The sequence below is a fragment of the Eulemur rufifrons genome, chromosome 20 (assembly GCF_041146395.1).
Source record: "Eulemur rufifrons isolate Redbay chromosome 20, OSU_ERuf_1, whole genome shotgun sequence".
NCBI lineage: Eukaryota > Metazoa > Chordata > Mammalia > Primates > Lemuridae > Eulemur > Eulemur rufifrons.
In genome coordinates this window covers 8,342,650-8,363,810 of record NC_091002.1, presented here as the reverse complement: position 1 = coordinate 8,363,810, position 21,161 = coordinate 8,342,650, and the positions used below count along the sequence as shown (strand labels likewise).

The window sequence follows — 21,161 nt, the reverse complement described above, 5'->3', positions numbered from 1 at the left end:
TTCCAGACCTGGAGCAGAGGCACCTCCAGACCCCCTACCTCCCCCCTGGGCTTCCTCTCTGTCCCACCCTGGTCACTTGCCTGCCCCCCAGCCCCAGCTGGACCACTTGTCTCCAGCGGCTGGCCTGGTGGGCACACGGAAGGCACCTGCACACGTGGCTTGAATAAACTCCACGTGGAGTGAGCGCTGCGGGTGAGCGTCGTGTTGGAGCCCTGGGCAGGGACAGCTTGGTCCGACTGGGAGAAGGCTGCTGGGGGGCTCCCTAGGGGACGTGGATTTCGGCCAAGCCAGGGACCAGCGGGAGCATCTTGGCAGGGAGACGCAGGAATAGGCACAGAGAGGGAGGTGGGTGACAAGTAGAGGCTTGAGGACAGGTGGCCTGATAGGGGTCTCACAGCAGGGAGAGGTGACACTGGCCTGACCTGGGGCTGCTGGTGTCCAGTCACCTCTCCCCCTGCACAGCATGGGGAGCTCTGTGCAACACAGAGGAGCAGCTGACCCCACTGGGTCCTCCCCTGCTGGAGGGGGGAGGGCGTGGGCCTGGGAGTTCCTCTGGGGTCCCCTGGGTCATGCAGATTGTCAGTCTGGGAACCTCTGGTGGGAAAGCCAAACCTCGAGGGGGCAGAAGGTTCTGTGGCTGGCTTCCCTTTTCTCTGCTTGAGTGGCGGGGCTAGAAGACGACCCTGAGTTCCCAGCGGCTGTGAGCGGAGTGGGCGGGCCTGGGCTCAGCCCCTGGGGCTGCACAGGCAGTTTCCCCTCCCTGAGCCAGCCACCGTCTGCGCAGTTTGGGGAGGGTCAGCAATCTGTGTGGAAATAAACCTATGCACGGAGAGCCCTGGACATGGGGTGGACCCTGCCCCGGGGGGTTGTTAATGTGACCTCTGAACCTGAGACTTGGGAGGAGGGTTCCTGGGCATGGGGCTGCCACACCGAGGAGCCTCACACTGGCAGCGTCCCCCAGCCAGGCCCTGGCCACCCTGGACAGGCAGCCTTTGATTCAGGCTGACCACAGCGGGCGGGAGCCTGTGTGCGAGGTGTCCACGGGCTGGTGAGAGGCAGACGTCTCAGGAGCTGAGGAGAGGTGGCCCTGCCTTACCCCCCAACAGCACTTGAGCCAGCTGTGGGGGGCCCCAGTTCAGGCTTAAGGGCTAATCGTGGCCACCTTGTGGGAGCCACAGGGTGGAGGTGGGAGCACCTAAGGAAGGAGCCCCGCAGCCGCATGCAGGTCCTGCTTCTCAGCTGGCTGTGCCTGGGGCCAGAGGATTTGTCTTAGTGAGCCTCAGTTTCCCCACCTTTAAAGTGGAGGCCAAGGTCCTTGCCTGGCTGCCACCGTGGGCTGTATGTGGGGACTGCATTTGCCTCACAAATGCTCACAGAGCACATTGTGGGCCTGGGCCCCGCGCTCACGGCTGCGTGCAGCCTGTTACCTCCGTGCCTCTGTGAATCTGCGAAACCAGATTTCCGCTAGATCCTGACGCGGCCCTGCCCCCGCGGTCTTCAAGAGAACTGTCGGTGCAGGGCTGGACTCTAGGGGCCGGGGCTCTGCTCCCATGGGCGGGTGCAGTCACGCCCACACCCAGTTCCCACGCCCCGGACGGGGGCAGCTTTAGTCCCCTGTTTCAGATGAGTCCGACCCAGAGAGGGTAAGTGATTTGCCTGGGGCCACACAGCTGTAAAGCAGCCCAGGAGCCCAAGCGATGCTGAGCAGCATGGGTTCCAGATGGTGGGAGCCCGGGAGGGCTCGGCACAAGGGGCTGCGGGCCTCATGCCACCCACACGCCTCAGGCCTGTGGTCCTGGCCGCCACAGCCCCACTGCTGACGGCAGCAGAAATCTGAGCCCATGAAGGTTCCAGGGAAGCTCATGAACTGCCTGGCAAGTTGGAGTGGGGTGTGGCCAAGTTAGACGCGGATGTGGGGCCCTGTGGACTCAGAAATTGGCAGCACTATAGGCCCAGGATGGGGCACACTGCGACCAGCCCAGGTCAGTTCAGAAGGGACACCCCAGGGTTCAGAGAGGCCTGCCTGTGAGGAAAGGGGACGGTCTCTCCTGCAAGGGTGTGGCTAAAACATGAGACCTCTCTGAGCCTCCTGGCAGGGCTGGCGGTGGGGTGGGGTGAGGAAGCGTGGAATGTGGACGCCTCTGCTCACCGTGTGGGTTCCCTAGGCTGGGCGTTGCCTCACTGCTGTGGGGGGGGGACCCCAGGGACTCTGAACCCAGGCAGGGGTCTCAGGTGGAGCTTCCCCCTCCCTCCCTCGGAGCATGGCTTCTGGAGCCGGCAGTGTCTGGGCCCCGCTGACCCACCTGGTTCTTCCTGCCAGTGCAGGTCTCCACCAGCTGACCAGCCCGCGGTACAAGTTCAACTTCATCGCCGACGTGGTGGAGAAGATTGCGCCGGCCGTGGTCCACATAGAGCTCTTCCTGAGGTGCGTGGAGACCCCTCCAGCCCCTCCTGCTCCCCAGTGTCCTCCAGCGCCCCCTCCATCTGCTGGGCCCAGACTCGACTCCACTCTAGCAGCCTGGGGCATGGGACCCAGAGTGGGCCTGGGGTTGGGCCAACCTCGCTGTCCTCTCCTGGTTGCCCGGTGCCCTTGGGGAAGGTTGGCTGCCTGACTTTGATCTCCTCTGGGGAAGTAGCACATGAGCCCGCACCTCCAGAGCTGTGGGCGCCGAGTGGGTGCGCACGGGCAGCGGCTGTGGTTCTTCACTTATGCATCCCACCGGTTGTATCAGGCACCTGCTGTGTGTTTGTATCCCAGCGGGGCCATGTGCTAAAGCACAAAGAACCAGACTGGGGAGGTGGGAAGGTGCCACTGCTATGTGGAAAGCACAGGGGTGCAGTGGGCTGGGCGAGTGGGTGCTGAGTTCCTGGGAGCCGGGGGCTTAAGGGGCCTCACATGCTAAGCCTGGAGCAGACACCCAGGAAGCAAACGGGTGGATGCCCGGCAGGGGGCTGCTTGGTGCCAAAGCAGCAAGGCCATTGTGGCTGGGGCAGAATGGGCGAGGAGAGGGATGAGTGAGTGTGTGAGTGAATGTGTGAGTGAGTGTGAGTGTGTGAGTGAGTGAATGAGTGGCTCAGTGAGTGAGTGAGTGTATGAGTGAGTGAGTGAGTGAGTGAGTGAATGAGTGAGTGTATGCATGAGTGTATGCATGAGTGAGTGAGTGTATGAGTGAGTAAATGAGTGAGTGGCTCAGTAAGTGAGTGAATGAGTGAGTGTATGAGTGAGTGGATAAGTGAGTGAATGAGTGAGTGAGTGTATGAATGAGTGAGTGAATGAGTGAGTGGCTCAGTGAGTGAGCGAGTGAGTGAATGTATGAGTGAGTGAGTGAATGAGTGAGTGAATGAGTGAGTGGCTCAGTCAGTGAGTGAATGTATGAGTGAGTGAGTGAATGAGTGAGTGAGTGAGTGAATGAGTGAGTGATGAGCGAGTGGCTCAGTCAGTCAGTGAGTGTATGAGTGAGTGAGTGAATGAGTGAGTGAATGAGTGAGTGAATGAGTGAGTGAGTGAATGAATGAGTGAATGAGTGAGTGGCTCAGTGAGTGAGTGAATGTATGAGTGAGTGGCTCAGTGAGTGAATGAGTGAGTGTATGCATGAATGAGTGAGTGAGTGAATGAGTGAGTGAATGAGTGAGTGAGTGAGTGAGTGAATGAGTGAGTGAATGAGTGAGTGAGTGAATGAGTGAGTGAATGAATGAGTGAGTGAGTGCGCGCGCCGTGCACGAGTGGCCACATGAAGGGTGAACGCAGGGAGGGGTCAGCAGGGAAGCCGCGTTGCAGCTGGTGGAGGCCGCAGTGCTCCCTGCAGATGGGCACAGCCTCCTTTGCTCTCCCAGCAGAGCCTGCCCTGTCCCCTGTCCTCCCCCAGCCTCCCGGTGTCATGGGGGCTTCTGGGCTGCCAGAGGACACTGCTCTCTGCGAGCTGGCCACTGTCCGTTCTGTCACATTGAATCCTGGGGGCTCTTCCCAAGTCCCCCCAAAGGGAAGTAAACAACACGGTCTTCCTCAAGGTCAAAGCGGTCCTTCCACCCACCTTCCCTAGTCCCTCGGCCTGGGTGTGGAGGGCGGCAGGCAGACAGCTGGGATGAGGGGGCTCTGACCCCAGCCCACCGTCCGGATTGGGTCAGAGGGCAGGGCCCAGGCTGGCAGGCAGGGGCAGTGAGCGGTCCGAAGGGCCTCCCTCTCCCTGCCTTTGGACACTCCCTGCTCACTGGGCTGTGCCGTGTCCCATCCAAGCCCGTGGCCCTGGGTGTCACTGCCCCTCCCCATCTCTGGCCCTGCTGGGCAGGCTGTGCTCACCAAATGGGGGGAGTGAGTGAATGACAGGTTCACTCCTTGAACACTTGCCGTGAGCCCCCTGGTGTCAGCTGCCCCGGGGCACCCACCCCCGGGAGGGCAGCCAGGCTCACAGGCTGCTAAGTGCCTAGCTGAGCTTTGGCCCAGGGCCCCCTGACCCCAGACCTGACCCTCACTGCCCTTCCCTCAGGCCTCTGGCCCGAGACGTGTCATTGAGGAAATTATAACCAATGCATGCTATAAGTGGCATGTTGCTGGCCTTCCTGGCGGTGGGGACAAGTGCAGCCTCCTTCTGGAAGGCCCCAGGGCCCAGGCTCAGGCCGGCTGATGACTGACTGCAGCTGGCTGGGGAGGCCACAGTGCCCTGCGTGGGTGGGAGGCCGAGCAGACGAGACAAGATGTTCATGGAGTGCAGGACCCCCGCTATGGCACCTGACCCAGGCTCCGGGAATGGGGCAGGGGCTGCTGGGCTGCCTCCGGCCTTTTCTGCAGATCTTGCACAGGCCGGGCCGTGGCAGGCCCCCCGGGCCTCCTGGGGCAACACGGCTGCAGCCCTGCTCTGGGGCACGCAGGGAGCTGGGTGAGTTGGAACCTGGCCATGGATGTGAGTAGACAGACGCTGTGGTCACCGTGCGGGGTGGCTGAGGGCCAGATGCCCAGGCTGCTGGGCACAACCCCCTGCCCTGTCCTCTGCCTGCCTACCTGACATAGGCAAGGAGTTCAGCACCTCTGGGCCTCAGTTTCCCCTCCAGTAAAGTGGAGCCCTGAGAGTTTTGTACCGCAGGAGGTTCCCAGGGCCGTTGTAACAAAGCACCAAGGACTAGGTGGCCTGAAAGAGCAGAAATTCATTCTCTCACAGTCTGGGAGGCCGGAAGTCCTACATTGAGGTCAGCAGGGTTGGTTCCTTTGTAAGCTCTGAGAAGCTCTCTTCTCGGCCTCTCTCCTGGCCTCTCCTGGTTTCCGGCAATCCTTGGTGCCCCTCGGTTTGCAGACATTGAGCCCCAGTTCCTGCCTCATCTCATGGCCTTCACCTTGTGCCTCTGTCTGCATTTCCCTTTTATAAAGATGCCAGGCCCTGGATTAGGGCCCAGCCTGCTCCAGTCTGACTGTTTTAACTTCATTACACCTGCAAAGATAGTGTTTCCCAGTACGACCACACTCACAGGTGTCGGGGGCTCAGGGCTTGAACATATCTTTGTAGGGGACACGACCCACCGAGACGCCTGCATGCAGGGTGGCCATGAGCATTAAATGTCCTCGTTTCTGGCTCAGTTCCCTGTGGCGTTAGCCGTTGTCCCAGTACTATAGGCTGAGGCGACACTTCTGCACTCTGCGGAGACTGTGCTTGATGTTCCCACCCGTTCTGTTCCGTCTCTCGAGCATGGTTCCGGGCTCATCTCTACTGAGCAGCCTCAGGGACTGAGCACTTGCTCTGTGCAGGCCCTGTGCGGGGTCCCAGAGACACTCCGTCCTAAGGCCCCAAGCTGCGTGCGGCATTCCTCCTCCCTCCCGGCCTGGGAGTGGGGCTGTGGTAAGGGCTGGGACGGCCCCCCATCAGCAAACACCAAGGGCAGAACCCGCACCGGCTGTGTTGCCCACTCAGTCCCGTTTTACAGAGATAGTTGCTGAGGCTGGTGTCACCCTGTGCCTGTGAGCCGCTGTCCATCGGGGTGTCCAGCACTCGTCCCTCTGTGTCTGCCTGGTGTGGGATTCACAGGGCAGAGCCTGCCACCAGCACTGCCGCGTTTGGGGCTTCAGGCAGCCGGCCAGGGTGGAGGTGGGGGTGGAGGGTGGAGGTGGGGGTGGAGGGTGGAGGGTGGAGGGAATAAGCCTCTCGCCCCCCGCCCCTGAGCTCAGCCCCCTGCATAGTTGGGGACCTGCCCCTGGCTCTTCAGGGAGCCCCCGTTCCTGGGCACCTATGGCTGGCAGCTCCGGTGGGTGCTGCACGTGTGTTGGTGTGTCTTCCTCCTGAGGGAGTGCACTGAAATGTCTAAAGTGCCACCGGGCAGTGCCACCCAGTGGGTGTTGTATCCCATTTCCTCAGTGGGGAGACTGAGGCTCAGGGAGCTTAAATGACCGCCCAAGGCCAGGCAGTTAATTAGTGGGGACTGCGGTTGTGATTGGAATCCCGGCCTGTCTGGCTCCGGCGCTCCGCAGCCAGGGTGGTGAGTGTGCGCTGAGTCGTCTGACACTCACGCTGTCCCGCCTCATCAGAGACAGGCATCATTACCTCTTTATGGCTGTGGAATAGGTCCAGGCTTAAGTGGCTTGTAAGTAGCAGAGCCGGGATTCAAACCAGGGCCCAAGGGACTCTAAACCCACCTTCCTGCACCCCCACCACTGGGCCAGACCCAGCTTGAGTGCCCACTGAGCGCCCACTGAGCGCCCCTGTGCTTGCCTGCCTGCAGACACCCTCTGTTTGGCCGCAACGTGCCGCTGTCCAGCGGCTCGGGCTTCATCATGTCGGAGGCTGGCTTGATCGTCACCAACGCCCACGTGGTGTCCAGCACCAACGCCGTCTCGGGCCGGCAGCAGCTGAAAGTGCAGCTGCAGAACGGAGACTCCTACGAGGCTACGATCAAGGACATCGACAAGAAGTCCGACATCGCCACCATCAAGATCCATCCCAAAGTGAGTGGCACAGGCGGGGAGGGCAGGTGTCCCAGGCTGCCACGGGGCCTCTTCCCCAGACTCCAGACCCCAGGATGTGCTAGTCTACCTTCCCAGGGGATGCTTGGAGGAACCGAGGCCCAGATGGGACTGGCAGTTTGCTCAGGGTCAGGGGTCAAGTTGGGCCTGGAACCCGGGTCTCTGGGCCCCAGACTGCACTCCCTGAGCCGCCAGGTGCAGGGCAGAGTCAGGAGCAGGCGGCCCACAGTGGGGGGCCCACACTGCTCCCCAAGGAGGTTCTTCATTGTCCCCCCACCCCGGGCCCACTCCTGGGTATACAACTGTCCCTACAGGGTGGCAGAGGGACAGTGCCCCATTCCTCTGTCTCCACGTCGGTGCCTCCTATACTAGGGCTGAAGTAACCCTCCCATCACTACCACCAGCCGTTTCTGAAAGGCCGGCATACAGTTCTCACCACGGCCTGCGAGGAAGGGCCCTCATTATCCTGGGACTTCAGATGCGGAAACTGAGGCTCGGGGAGGTTAGGGAACGCACCCAAGATCACAGCTAACCAGGGCAAGAGCCAGCACGCTCGGCTAGGACCCAGGCCTCGCTCCAGGTTGCTCTGGTCATGCCCAATGTTGCAGTTACGTCGCTGTAGGTGGGCCGAAGCGGGGTTGCCTGGGGCCTCTCCACACCGTGAGGTGGCACGGGAGGACGGGCTTACCCTTTCCCAGCTCGCAGCCTCCCTGGGGGTCTCAGACATCATCGTCTCTCACTCTGTGGCCACTCAGCAATTAAAGATGTCGCCTCTCTGGGTCCTCGCCTTCCAGCTGCGCAGGCCTGGTTCCTCCTCGGGGGCCTCCGTGTCACAGACTGAAGCTTCACTTTTCCCACAGCACAGAGAACGCCCACGCACGCCTGCCAGCGGGCCCCGCACCACTCCCCCTGGTGGATTTTGCCTTTCTTCTTTCGTTGATAGCTGTTATGAAAAACAACTCTTAAGTAAAAACTTCCTCATTTGACGTGGTGACAAACAGCAAAAGGGAAAAGACTGGAAAGAGCAGTGGGCGGGGGCAATGGGGCCGTCCACAGGGTCCGAGGTTTGGGGACCAGAATTGGAGTGCGGCCCATTGGCCTGGCCGTCCGCAGACCCACGGCAAGCTGCAGAGTGGTGCGAGAGGTCCCCGGACCCTTCCCAGCCTCTCCCGGGGACTGGAGCAAAACCGGAAGCAGGAGACCCACGTGGGTGCGATTGACAGAGCTTTGCCCTCGCCGATTTCACATGCACACGCGTGGCACCTCCTTGGAGCACGCTCCGTGCAGCTTCCGGCACCCAGAGCACGGCTGCTCTGCGCTCCCAGGCTAGGTGTAAAGTCAGACAGACAGACAGGCTCCGCTGGGCCCAGCGAAAGCAAGAGAAGAGTGTGCAGGTGTCTCAGTGGCGGGAGGAGCAGGGGGAGGTGGAGCTTGGCTAAGTCACTTTGCCTCTCTGGGCCTCAGTCTCTCTGTGTCTATATTGGGAGATCAGAGTGAGCTGGTTCAAGGATTCCAAAACTGAGGCTCCCAGGGTCCTTAGCTGGGCTCCAGGGACCTGCAGAGCTCCCCCTCAAATGCAGCAGTTTGTGTGCAGTGCATATGGCGTAGTGCTGTCCGGAGCTTCTACCACATTTTCAGAGAAACCAGGGACCACTGGGCTCGAGGACCTCCGAGGCCATGTGCAGCTGGACTCTCTGCATACCTGCCCACGATGGATACCTGTCGCCTGCCCTGGGGAGACCTTTTCTCGCTGGCACAGCTGAGCCTCCACTCCCTGGACCCTAGCCCTGGGTCTCAGCTGGAGGCTGTCCTGGCCTTGGTCTGCGCTGGCACCTTGCCGGGGCCTTTACCCCTGAGGGCTGTATACAGCAGCACCTGCCTTCCCTGGGACCAACTGCCGGGATCTCAGCCTGGTCCCTGCCTCAGGTGGATGGCTGAGCCTCCCTCTCTGTGTCCTCCCCTTCCGTCCCCTAGAAAAAGCTCCCCGTGTTGCTGCTGGGTCACTCAGCAGACCTGAGGCCTGGTGAGTTTGTGGTGGCCATCGGCAGCCCCTTCGCCCTGCAGAACACTGTGACGACGGGCATTGTCAGCACCGCCCAGCGGGACGGCAAGGAGCTGGGCCTCCGGGACTCGGACATGGACTACATCCAGACAGACGCCATCATCAACGTGAGTGCTGGGGCGGGAGGCTGGTGCCCACCAAGCATGCCCAAGACCATGAGGTGGTCTCTGCCCAGGCTTGCCCCATCCCCAGGGCCGTCCTGTCACTCGACACATCTGCTTGCTGGAAAGTTCTTTCTTTGCATTAAGCGGAGCTCAGACCCTGTGCCTTCTACCCAGGTACCCTGGGAGTGAGAGGTGCCGGCCTGACTCGGACAGCCTTTCAGAGATGAGAGGCAAGGCCACGGCCCCGGAGACACCTCCGTGCAAATGACACTCTCTAGGCAACATTGCTTCTCGTGACTGCGGCTATGTTGGCTGGCACCTTTGCATTCACAGAGCACTTTGCCCAGACGCCCCAGAAGTCCCCCTGGCTTGCCGTGGCCCGGGCACTCTGCTGGAAGCTTAGTCTTTGTAGAGACTCCCCGGGCCAGCAGGATGAGAAGTAGCGCCCCCCTCTGCATTCTCCCCATGGGTGCTGCTCATCCCTGGACGGGGGCGGGGGGGGACGCCAAAGCACATGGTGTGGGTGGAGACCACTAGCTCGTCCAACCAGGTCATCGGGTGGCATCCACTTGGCCTCTGTGGGCCTCGGCTTTCTTACCGTGAAATGGGGACAGCATGAGGCCTTTCGATGCTGTTGGGCTGAGACCTGATGAAGTGTCTCTTACACTGGTTCAGTTAGAGCTGCAGGAGCTCCAGGAACCTTCAGGCAGGGCTCGAGCACAGCTAACGCCCTGTTTCCTCCCCTTGCAGTATGGGAATTCTGGAGGACCGCTGGTGAACCTGGTAAGTGTGCCCTAGACCAGGGTCTCTGGTTTCCTGGGGCTCTTCTCATATGGGGGGCACAGCCTCGAGGGGGAACAGGACCCACCAAATGGCCCTAGAACCTTCAGGCCCAACAGTCAGGAAGGTGGCTGGGCTGGAGGCCTGGAAGGAGGGCAGGACCCTCCGCACATGCCACCTGTGCCCCTCAGAGATGCTGGCAGCTGTCAGGAATGACAGATCACCTGCGAACAGCAGCCCAGGCCTGGGCAGGGGCGATGCAGGAGTGCGGCCGCTCACCCCCGGGACTCCCTGCCCTCAGGTTTGCGAGCGAGATGAGAAGAGCACCCTCGTTCTCTTCCACCCCCTCAATCGTCCCTCCCCAGTTCTGTCCTGGGCCCCAAAGTTAGGCTCATCCTCATCCCAGGTGAGATGTTTTAGAGCTCCTTGGACACAGTCCCAGCCTCAGGCAGAAAGTGGCCAGACATGGACAAGCCCCTGTGTGATGTGAGCAGCTCGAGCCCGCTCTGGAGGGGGCCGGGCAGGGAGGGCTCAGCTGATGCAAGACAGGAAGGGCTTCCTGGAGCCGGGAGCGTCCGACACAGCCACAGAGACTGAGGGAACTGGGTCCCGGAGAAGGAACTCCCAGAGAGGAGGCACAGCGTGAGATCCGAGGGGAGAGGTCAGATGAGCAGACGGTGCGAGGGGCTGGCAGTCCCCTTCCTGCTGGGCCTCAGGCCACATGTGCAGACAGGCTTCACCCTGCACTCCCGAGAACCCTTGTGGGCTTTCGGCAGGGTGGAAGGCATGAGCTGGTTTCGAGAAAGCTCACGTGGGTGGCTTAGCTGGAGGCCCGGAAGCCAGGGTCAGGAGGCCACTACACGCCGTGCAGGCCTGAGGATGGGCAAACAGGGCGAGGGTGGACGCAAAACCTCCATCCCCCAGATCCGACACTCTTGGGTCCTGCCACATCATGAGCTCCCAGGGACCAGGAGGACAGGGGTGCCCTGGTCCAAGGCTCTGCCCCAGGCCCCAAAGGGGTCCCCTGGTGAGCTGGCCAGGCTCTGGCAGGGTGTCAGCACCTCAGCCCCGCTGTGGCCGGGAGGGTCTCCTTCCCAGGAGTTGCCGAGGGTGAGGTCCCAGTCCTGGGCAGATCCTGGCAAGACGGCACCAGCCTTCTGCCGGAACAGGGCTCCAAGGAGACAGAGTAAGGGGAGCCACTGGCCCCACTCACCCCCAACTTCTGAAAGGAAGGGTAGATGGGCCACCCCTCTGGATGTGGCCTGGAGGTGCCCTGGGCCCAGCGGGCACTGCTTCTCAGGGCGCAGCGGCCGGAGCCTAGGAGGCAGGCCCCAGCTGCGAGCTTCCCCACGACACTTTCCAGGGAGGGGAGGTGGGGTCACTGATACAGATGTGGCCCCAAGAGCAACCTTTCCAGGACAGTTGGGGCTGCCCTGGGAGCTTCTCAAGTGGGGCGTGGACAGCCAGGGTCAGCCTCTGGAAGCAGAGCTGTAGACATGGTGCTCTGTGGGCAGCAGTGTGCTTGCTCCACCCCCCGTGACCCCACTCTGACCTCCCTGCTCAGGATGGCGAGGTCATTGGCATCAACACGCTCAAGGTTGCTGCTGGCATCTCCTTTGCCATCCCCTCGGACCGCATCACACGCTTTCTCACAGAATTCCAGGACAAGCACATCAAAGGTAAAGAGCTAACCGGGGCGGGGGGCAGCTAAGGTGATGGACACTCTCCCAGGGCTGAGACCCCCCCCCTTTTAGCTCTGGGACCAGGGCCCATCACAGGTTCTGTGTGAGCTTGCTCACGTCCATCCTTCCATCCACCCATCCATCTATCCATCTATCCATCCATCCTCCCATTCATCCACCCATCCACCTATCCATCCATCCATCCGTCCATCCTCCCATCCATCCACCTATCCATCTATCCATCTCTCCATCCATCATCCTTCCTCCCATCCATCCATCCACCCACTGATCCATCCATCCTCCCATCCTCTCATACATCCATCCATCCTCCCATCCATCCATTCATCCACCATTCACCCATCCATGCACCCACCCATCCTCCCATCCATCCATCTTTCCATCCATCCATCCATCCATCCACCCTTTCTGCCTGTCTTCCTTCATTCCTTTCATTGATCCACTCACCCACTCATCCACCTGTCCAACTACCCACCCATCCATCCACCCACTCACCTGTCCGTCTATGCATCCAGCCTCCTTTCTTTCTTCTACCCATTCATTCATCCTTACCTTCATCCATCCATTCATCCTTCTTTCCATCCATCTGCCCATCCCTAAGCACTCCCTCTTCCAGCCTGTGGGCCATGAAGACTACCCAGTAGGCTATCTTCTACTCCAGGGAAGCGGAGCCATGATCCTTGGAGTCACCCTCCTCCCTGTCCCCATCTCCCCATCCCATCCAAAAGGGATGTGCAGCCCACCCTGCCCACTCCTAGATGGAACCCTGAGCATCAGTCTGGTGGAGATCTCAACAGGACACACAGCGACTCTCTTAAGTGAGAACACCCACTCACCTTCTTAAATTGGTGGTCACAGCCACCTCCCAGAGCAAGGCGACATTTCTGATCTCAGGGCCTTTCCTGGGGGCCATCCCAGGGAAGCTTCTCCCTCCTGCCATTGTGTGTCTTGCACCCACCTCCCAGCCAATGCCCAGGCCTGGCTCAGCCCCGCTATTCACACATTCAGCTTGCTTCCCTGTCTCCTCTCAGCCCTCTCACCAGCAGTCCATTGAGAGCAGGAAGCCTTCCTCATGCTTGCCCCTCCTCCACGACCCTGCCAGCCCAGCACATGGAGCCCAGTGCAGCCAGGACCGGTGCCATGAGGACTGGTCACGTGGAGAGCTGCTGTGGAGGAACCCTCTTTCTTCTCCAGTGCCCCTTATGTGAAGGTGATCCAGAGTGAGGCAGAGCCTGTCCTTCCCAAAGAAGCTGAAGGCTTCTTCTATTGGACAGTGGGAACTGTATAACCTCTTGAGCCCTTTTCCTCTTGGCTGCTAGGAAGCTCAGAACTAGACCCAGGGCTGTCCCTTCATACTTGTCCTAGCCTTGGTCCTTTCTCTGACGATGGAGACTTTCCAGTTTAATGATCCTCTCTTCCATGGGTCTTTTGACTTTGGCCACTTCCTGGAGATCAGTGGTGCTGCACTTGCGCAGACTCAGCTGCGAGGTGCCTTTGGTTGGAAGTGGGCTGACAGCATCCTCTTCCCTTTTGCCTCTTCCTCCCTCCCTCAGGCGGGGCTCACTGGGGCTGGGTTTGTTTGCTCCTTTGCTGTACAGGGACTGTTTCAGTCAGCGCTGACCTTGCCCCAGGCCCCCGGGAAACACCTATCCCTGTTCCCAGAGGTGTGTCACTTCCCCAAGGACAGTGTAGTCTCACTGAAGAGCCTGTTAAATCTTAGCGGAATGATGGAATCTGTTATTTTAAAATCTCTCTGAAGTTGACTAGTGTGTGTCTTCGTTTTTCTTTTTTTTAATAAAAACATCAAATGATCCAAACCCAGTTAATCTAAAGTTCTTTAAAACGAACAAGCTTTTTATTAAATCAAGGAGACGTTATGTGGACTGCTTGATCTTGCCTAGGGAGTGGGGTGCAGAGGCCAGTGGGGGCCTTCAGGGTACAGAGTGACCGCCACGCTGGTCTGGGGGAGCCGGGGCACTGCCTTGGCCGGGAGCCCTGGGAGGGCTTGGGGTTCAGCCGGCCTTAGGGCCAGAGTGTGTCCCCACGAGGTGGGGTGTCCGAGTTCATGCGGACTCTGCCCCTCTGTGACTGGGAGATGGCTCCTCAGTGGTCACCTCTGGCCTGGGGGTAAAACCTTCTTTGCCTCATGTCCCTGCCAATCTCTGTGGCCCACAAAACCAGAGAGAGCTGCAGGGAGGCCGGGGGTGGGGGTGGGGAGGCAGGGAAGAGGGGACGCACGTTCTCTGGGCTCAGAGGTCACGGGGTTCCCCAGGCTCAGAGGTCGGAGACAGACTCTGGAAGCCCCTGCTCTGTGCTGGGTGGAGTCCTGAGTCCCTCCCCAGTAGATGAGAAGGGGGGAAGAGGCCGCCCACCCACCCGGCAGGGGAAGGGTGGGTGGGGAGCCAGGTGGCCCAGATGGTGGGCGCTCTGCGCACCTCTCCTGAAGCTCCAGGGGAAGAGTCCCCGAGAGCCAAGCCCATCGTGAGCCTCGGCCTTCTTGCCCACACGGGGGGTCTACGTCAGCAGCACCAGGGCAAGCACACAGGTGCCCGCTCTGTGCCTTGGACTCCCACAGCCAGACAGATGGGGGTGCTGCCCTCTGTGCTTCCTTCCGGCAGGGAGGCGAGCCATCAAAGCGCCCCCCAACAGGCCACGAGGTTGGAGTGATGCACTGGGGCTGGCGGAGGGGGCAAAGCACATGAGGGTGGAGACTGCAGCGGATGGGGGCGGGGAGACCCCACTTAGGAGGTGACCTCTGGCCGAGACCTCAGGCAGGGAGATGCAGCAGGCTCTAGGGACTGGGGGACCCCAGGCAGTGGGAGCAGGAAGCACCCCCAAGATGGCTGTGCCTGGCCAGCGTCGTGGATTTAGACACCCCCAGAAAGGAACTCCCCAGATTTGCACCCCACCCCAGTCCTCTCTGCACCGCCAGGCTCAGAGCTTCCGCATGGACATCGATGGCCAGCTCCCACTCCAGTGCGCCTGACAGGACCCCCACCCCTGCAGCCCCGCTTCCCCGCCCACCCCTGCAAGTGCCTTGGACACCTGTGCCTTCAAGACACAGCCTGCCCTTACCACCCACAGCCCAGGTCCAGCCGTGCCCCTGTCACTGCCCTCGCCCCACAGACCATCCCACAGCGCACGGTCCTCTCAAAACTGCGGGCAGGTCACGCTTGTGATTCAGGGAGGAAACCAAGGCCTTTCTCAACCCACCAGACCCATGCGGTCAGGCCACCCGCCCGCTCCGACCACCTCCCACTTGGCTTATTCTCCATCTGTTAATCTTTGGTGACATGTCTGTTTAAATATTTTGCCCATTTAAGAAATGTGGGTGGTTTATGTTCTTATGAGCAAGTTGTGGGACTTCTTTACACATCTTGGATGTGAGTCCTTTGCCGGATAAGTGAATTGCAGATATTTTCTCCCAGTCCATGGCTTGTCTTTCATTCTCTTAACAGTGTCGTTAAAGAGCAGAAGTTTCATAAATTTTGATGAGGTCCAATTTTTTTTAACTGATCATGCATTTGGTGTTGTACCTAAGAAATCTTTGCTAACCTGAGACCTGAAAGATTTTCTCCTACATTTTGTTCTAGAAGTTTTACTTTTTGAAGTTTCAGATTTGGTACTGTGATACATTTTGAATTTTTTTTAATCGTGCAAAGTATAGATCAAAAATTTTTTTGGTTTTTTTGGGGGAAGGTTGCTTTGGATATTCAATCTTTCTAGCAGCACTTGTTGGAAAGACTATCTTTTCTCCATTGAAGTGCCTGCACACCTTGGTCCCCCAAAATGATCACATGCTGTTCCAGATGTCTGTCTGTCTCTAGACCAATATTATACTGTCTCGATTACTGTAGCTTTACAACAAGTCTTGAATTCTGGTGCTGTAAGTCCTCCAACTTTGTTCTTCCTCTTCAAAGCTGTTTTGGCTCTTCTGGGTCCTTTGCATTTCCGTGTTTCTGGTGGTTTGCTACTAGAATATACAAATAAAAATGATTTTTGTATGTTGATCATCAGATATCTTGATAATTCACTTACTGGTTCTAAGAGATTTTTCGTAGATTTCATCAGATTTTCTACAGAGAATGTTATGTAGTCTGTGAATAAAGAGTTTTATTTCTTCCTTTCCTGTCTGAGTGCCTTTTTTGTGTTGCCTGGCTAGAACTTTCAGCAAAATATTGAATAGAACTGGTGAGAATGGACAACCTTGTCCAGTTCCTGATGTAAGGGAGAAAACATTCAGTCTTTCACTGTTAAGTGTGATGTTACCTAAAGATTCTTCATTGATGTCCTTTATCAGGTTGTAAAGTTCTTTTCTATTTCCAGTTTTTATTAAGAACAGATGTTAGATTTTGTCAGGTGCTTTTTGTACATCTTTTGAGATGACCATAAGGTTTTCCTTTTTAGTCTGTTAATGTGGTAAATTGCATTGGTTGATTTTTTAAATGTTAAACCAACCTTACATTCCTGGGATTAACTTCCTTTAGTCATGGTGTATTATCCTTTATATTAATATAGTTTGTTGTATTTGATTTACTTAAAGAATCTTTGCATCTATCTTCACGTGGGATATTGGTCTAGTTTTCTTTTCTGGTTTCGGTATCATGACAATGAGTTTAGAAGTATTCACTTATTTTCAGATTTTTGGAGGAGTTTGTGCAAAATTGGTACTATTTCTTCTTTAAACATTTGGCACAATTCTCCAGTGAGACCTTCTGGGCTTGAAGTTTTCTTTCTGGAAATATTTTTAACTACAAATTGAAGTTCTGTAATAGATTCAGGGCTATTCAGGTTCTCTATTTCTTCTTGAGTGAGCTTTGGTAGTTTGGAAATTTCAAGACATTTGTCCATTTTGTCTAAGTTGTCAAATTTATTGGCATCGGGTTGTTCATAATATTCTCTTATTATCCTTTTAATATCTGTAGGATCTGTAGTAATGTCACCTCTCTGATTCTTTATTGATAATTGTATCTTCTCTCTTTTTTTCATTATCAATCTGGCCAAAGATTTACAAATTATATTGATCTCAAAGACTCAGCTTTTATTTTAAAATTTTTTATTGTGTTTTTGTTTCCTATTTCATTGATTTACACTCTTATCTTTATTGTTTCCTTTCTTCTGTTTACTCTGGGTTTCATTTGGTCTTCTTTTTCTAGTTTTTAAAATGAAAACTGAGATTATTGATTTGAGACTTTTCTTACTTTCCAATGTGAGCCCCTTAGTGCTATTAATTTCCGTCTAAGTACTCCCTCCCAATCGTACAAATTTTGATATGTTATATACACATTTTTATTCAGTAAAAATACTTTCTAATTCCCCTTTCAATTTCTTCTTTGAAGATGAGCTGTTTAGAAGTATGTTATTTAGTTTCCAAGTATTTGGGAATTTTCTAGATACTTTTCTATTATTGATTTCTAGTTTAATTCCATTGTGGTCAGAAAACTTTTGTGAAATGAAAATTTAAAATTTATTGAGTCTTGTTTTACGGTTCAGAATGTGTTACAATTATTTCTGGGGACGGCACCTGCTGAGTCCCAGGCCAGAGCAGCTGGACGAGGGGCCCTCTCTGTGGGTTGTGTGTGTGATGCTCCGACCACAGGGCCCGGGCACTGTCACTTAACATTGTTGTCTAGGAGGAAGGCAGGGGAAGGTGACAAGTTCAGTTCCAAGCAAGGAGAATCTGGGGAACCAGCAGCATGGAAGCTGGAGAGGAGAGCCCCGCTGGGCACTGGGGTTGGGCGTGGAGCTGACGTGGTTGGGTGCAGGATGGGGTGGACACGAGGCCAGTGTGGGGTGAGCCACGTAGGACATAGAACACCTCCTGGCTCTGTGAGAGCAGTCAGGAGAAGAGGCCAACTCTAGATGCTTGACCACACAAGGCCGGGCGAACAGGACCGCTCCTGCTGCTTCCTGGGCCTGCTGGGCAATTTCTAACCCTGGCTGTTCCCTTAGGGGGTGGGTGGTGGCTTTCACAGCAGCCCTAACTGAGTCCCACTGTGTTTTCTTTCCAGACTGGAAGAAGCGCTTCATTGGCATCCGCATGCGAACCATCACACCTAGGTGGGTGTCTGAAGGGCGCCGCCCCCCGGCTCCCATCCTACACCCCCACGGCCCCTTCCAGACCCTGGCCCAGCCATGCCAGGCCACTTGCAGCTGCTCCGAGGGGCAGTACACACTTGGGCTTCTGACCTACGCTCTGGCCAGTACCTGTGCTTTGATGCCATTCCTGCCTCTGCCTGGTAGATTCCTTCTGCCCTTCTCAAGAGCATGGGAAGAACTAGGTCAACTGACCATTCCCTCAAACCCATGTGGTCCCCACAATGGTCATTCTTCCCATTTCTGCCACTGGCAACTGTTAATCCAGGGATTTCATTTGAAAGTTATAATCAAGACCAATATGCCAACTTATCTTTTAATTGTGTTCTTCCTCTTTCGTCCATTTATCTTCCCATCCCACCATCTGTCCAAACCTTCTATCTGTCCATCCCATGCCCCACCCATTGTCTGTCTGTCCATCCGTCTGTCCTTCCATCTGCCCCCTTGTCCTCCTGCTGTTCCTCCCATCAGCCCATCCCTCTCTCCCTTCTCCCACGTCTAGCTAGCCATTGCCACTACATTTCTCTTGAGCAGCCTGTGTCTGATGGGGACACGGAGTGGCCAGTGGCAGACAGGGCAGTGTGGGGGCCAGAGGGGGTTCCATGTCTAGCCTGGAGCTGGAGGGACGGGGCAGCTTTGTGCCGAGGAGCCGGGGGTGGCTCTGAAGAGCAGCCTTTCGAGCTGAACTGTCTTTCCAGCCTGGTGGACGAGCTGAAGGCCAGCAACCCGGACTTCCCTGAAGTCAGCAGTGGCATTTATGTGCAAGAGGTTGTGCCAGACTCACCTTCTCAGAGGTAGGCTCTGCCAGGGGAGGCAGGAAGGCCGATGGGAGCATCCAGATACCCTGGCTGGTGGGCCCAGTGCCTGGAGCTTCCTGGCAAAGTGATGTGGGAGGGGCAGGGAGGGGGCAGGCGAGTTCTGGCCTGTCCTCTAAGCCAGGGGAGGGACAGAGAGATGAACCCTCCCTTGGAGCCCTGGCCATGTCTGACCTCGGCCAGAACGTCCTTACCTCGAGCAGCAGACGATAAAGAGTCCCCGCCAGAGCGGAGAACCTGCTCTGAGCCTGACTCTCTCACCAGCCCACGAGCCGGCCTGGGTCTTCCTGGGCCTCAGTTTCCTCATCTGTAAAATGCAGACGATTCTGTCTACTCTTTCTACCCCTGGGAGACTCTGTGAAGGTCAAATGAGATGAAGCATTGTTTTCTTTGAAGTCTTCAAGTACAGGGTTGCAACACGACTGCAGAGGCAGGCAGCGCAGCGACGTCACCACACACTGGCATGGTGGCTCTATTGCCCAGGGAGGGCTCCGAACAAGTCGTTTCTCCTTGGCTCAGGTCTTCATCTGTGCAATGGGTGGGCTGGGTCAGATCTGTAGTTTTAGACTGTAATTCCAGGTGGCCACGTGCAGGGCCCCTCATGAGCCAGAGACAGAGGGGATCAGGAGCACCAGTGCCTGATGCTGGCTGAGGCTGCCCTGTGAGCCTTGCGGTTCACACACGTCCTCTGTTAATCCTCACTGCAGCCAGGTTTGTGCAGGCCACTGCCCCTACCCATTTTACAGGTGGGGAGATTGAGGCCCAAAGAAGTTAATTCTTCCAGGTCATGCAGCTGGCATGTGTCAGTCTGATGCTAGTGCCCACACATCCAGCCACGATGCCATCTTCTTCCTTCCCGGAGGTAGGGAGGTCTCAGCGAGCCTCGTGCAGAGGGAGGCTGCCCTGAGAGCCCTGCCTCTTGTGCAGGGGTCCTAGGAAGCTTTAGTGACTACAGTAGCATCGGAACTGACACCTGGGCGTCTCTGTAATTTGCAAAGTGCTTCTCCACATAGGACTGTAAACATGAAAACTGAGGCTGAAAGGGACAGGGTAGCACAGAGGCAGCCCAGCTAAAAAGGCTGCAGCCAGAGCTTGAACCCACCCTCCTGACGCGTGGGAGGAGTAGTGGGAAAAGTCCTTTGCCCACCATGACATTGGCTCTCGTCTGGTGTAAGCGCCTTGGGGTCAGGGCACTGTTGTTTCCCGTAGAAATGAGTTTTGCTAAACCGCTGCTGTTACACCCGAGCGTGCCCCCGGCCTGGTGGGCTGCACTTGGTGACGTGGTCTCTCCCGTGGCAGGGGCGGCATCCAAGATGGCGACATCATCGTCAAGGTCAACGGGCGCCGCCTGGCTGACTCGAGCGAGCTGCAGGAGGCCGTCCTGACTGAGTCCCCGCTACTGCTGGAGGTGCGGCGGGGCAACGACGACCTCCTCTTCAGCATCGCGCCCGAGGTGGTCGTGTGAGGGGCTGCCTTCCTCCAGCGCCAAGCGCCAGAGCCTGCAGACGGTGGGGGGCGCTGCCTCCCCGAGATCCAGACGAAGGACCTCTGTCAGTCCTCAGCAGGGCCAGCAGCTCCTCCTGGGCCGTCCAGGGGCAGAGCCGGAGGCCGGGCCTGGCCAGGGGTCCGAATCCCAGCCTCAGGGGAGTGCTGGAGAGGGAGGCTGGATGGCACCTGGTGCTGGTGCTCCTGAAGTTCACCTCCACGTGCCAGGGACATCTAGGAAACTCCGGCTGTTCCTCCTCTCATAGCCTCCTCCCTCTGCACCTGGGAAACCTCTGTGTGCAATGTCCCCTGCTGTCCCCAACCTACTTCAGCTCCCACTGCCAAGACTCCTCCCCCACAAACACCTCCCGACCCACAGCCCGGCTCCGTCTGCCACAACATCCACCACGTTCATTGTAGGGCAGGGGCTGCCTGCCCGCCAGCCTGGAGTCCTGGAGGGCCGGCCACGGCTGACCCCCTTGAGGGGTCCAGCCCGGTGCAGGTGCTAAGCAAATGTCCCCTGCCTGCCGAGACGAGCCCCGCACTGGCAGGCAGGAGGCTGGCTGGAAGCAGGGCATGTCCTACACTGGCGAGAAGGTCAGGTGGGTGAGCTGCCTGGAGAAACATATCCTCCCCAAGGTGACCATGGGTGGCCTGCAGGGACTGTGGACCTGCCGAGTGCCAGGACTGAGCTGGCTTCACCTCCGCATGCAGTTCTGGGCTGCGGAAGCCCATTCTCACGGAACTGCCACCCAGAGCAAGTGGGATCTCACGGCCTCCCTGTCCTGTCTGCGGGAGGCGCGTGTCTCCAGGTGTACGTGTGAGCTTCGCTGTAGAGTCAACCCCCAATGTTGCTTGTACTGTATGTTTCTCTACTGTATGGAAATTAAAGTTTACACAGCAGGGGTGTCTGGGCAGCCTCCCCCTCCACTGGCCGGCGCTTTTCCTGGAGATTCACAGCTAAAACGCAGCCGGGCACACGTGCAAGACCTGGCCCTTCACAGTCTCCAGCACACACCAGCCCTCGGGGCTGCGTGCAGGGGGTGGGCTGCAAGTCGAGCCCCAGAGCTTGGAACTTGGCTCCTGCACTTCAAGCTCCACGGTCTTGGGCAAGAAGCACCCCTGCTCCCCCTGGGCCTGTTTCTCTGTTTGAGGGGAATGCTGATGCCACCAGCC

General features: G+C 57.5%; 1 protein-coding gene across 2 annotated transcripts in view; it reads left to right on the top strand.

Annotated features, from left to right (window-relative positions):
* Positions 1 to 20,850, top strand: part of HTRA3 (HtrA serine peptidase 3) — a 31,321-nt gene extending 10,471 nt beyond the window's left edge. The window contains exons 2-9 of one of the 2 annotated variants that reach the window (XM_069496001.1): positions 2,326 to 2,425; positions 6,703 to 6,925; positions 8,918 to 9,112; positions 9,860 to 9,892; positions 11,454 to 11,568; positions 17,601 to 17,649; positions 18,384 to 18,479; positions 19,800 to 20,850. In XM_069496001.1, coding sequence (XP_069352102.1) covers positions 2,326 to 2,425; positions 6,703 to 6,925; positions 8,918 to 9,112; positions 9,860 to 9,892; positions 11,454 to 11,568; positions 17,601 to 17,649; positions 18,384 to 18,479; positions 19,800 to 19,965 — 977 coding nt within the window. In that variant the 3' untranslated portion in view covers positions 19,966 to 20,850. Of the gene's footprint in view, positions 1 to 2,325; positions 2,426 to 6,702; positions 6,926 to 8,917; positions 9,113 to 9,859; positions 9,893 to 11,453; positions 11,569 to 12,620; positions 12,669 to 17,600; positions 17,650 to 18,383; positions 18,480 to 19,799 lie in introns of those variants that run through there. The other variant, XM_069496002.1, reaches the window with a different exon arrangement.
* Positions 20,851 to 21,161: the final 311 nt, after the last annotated feature.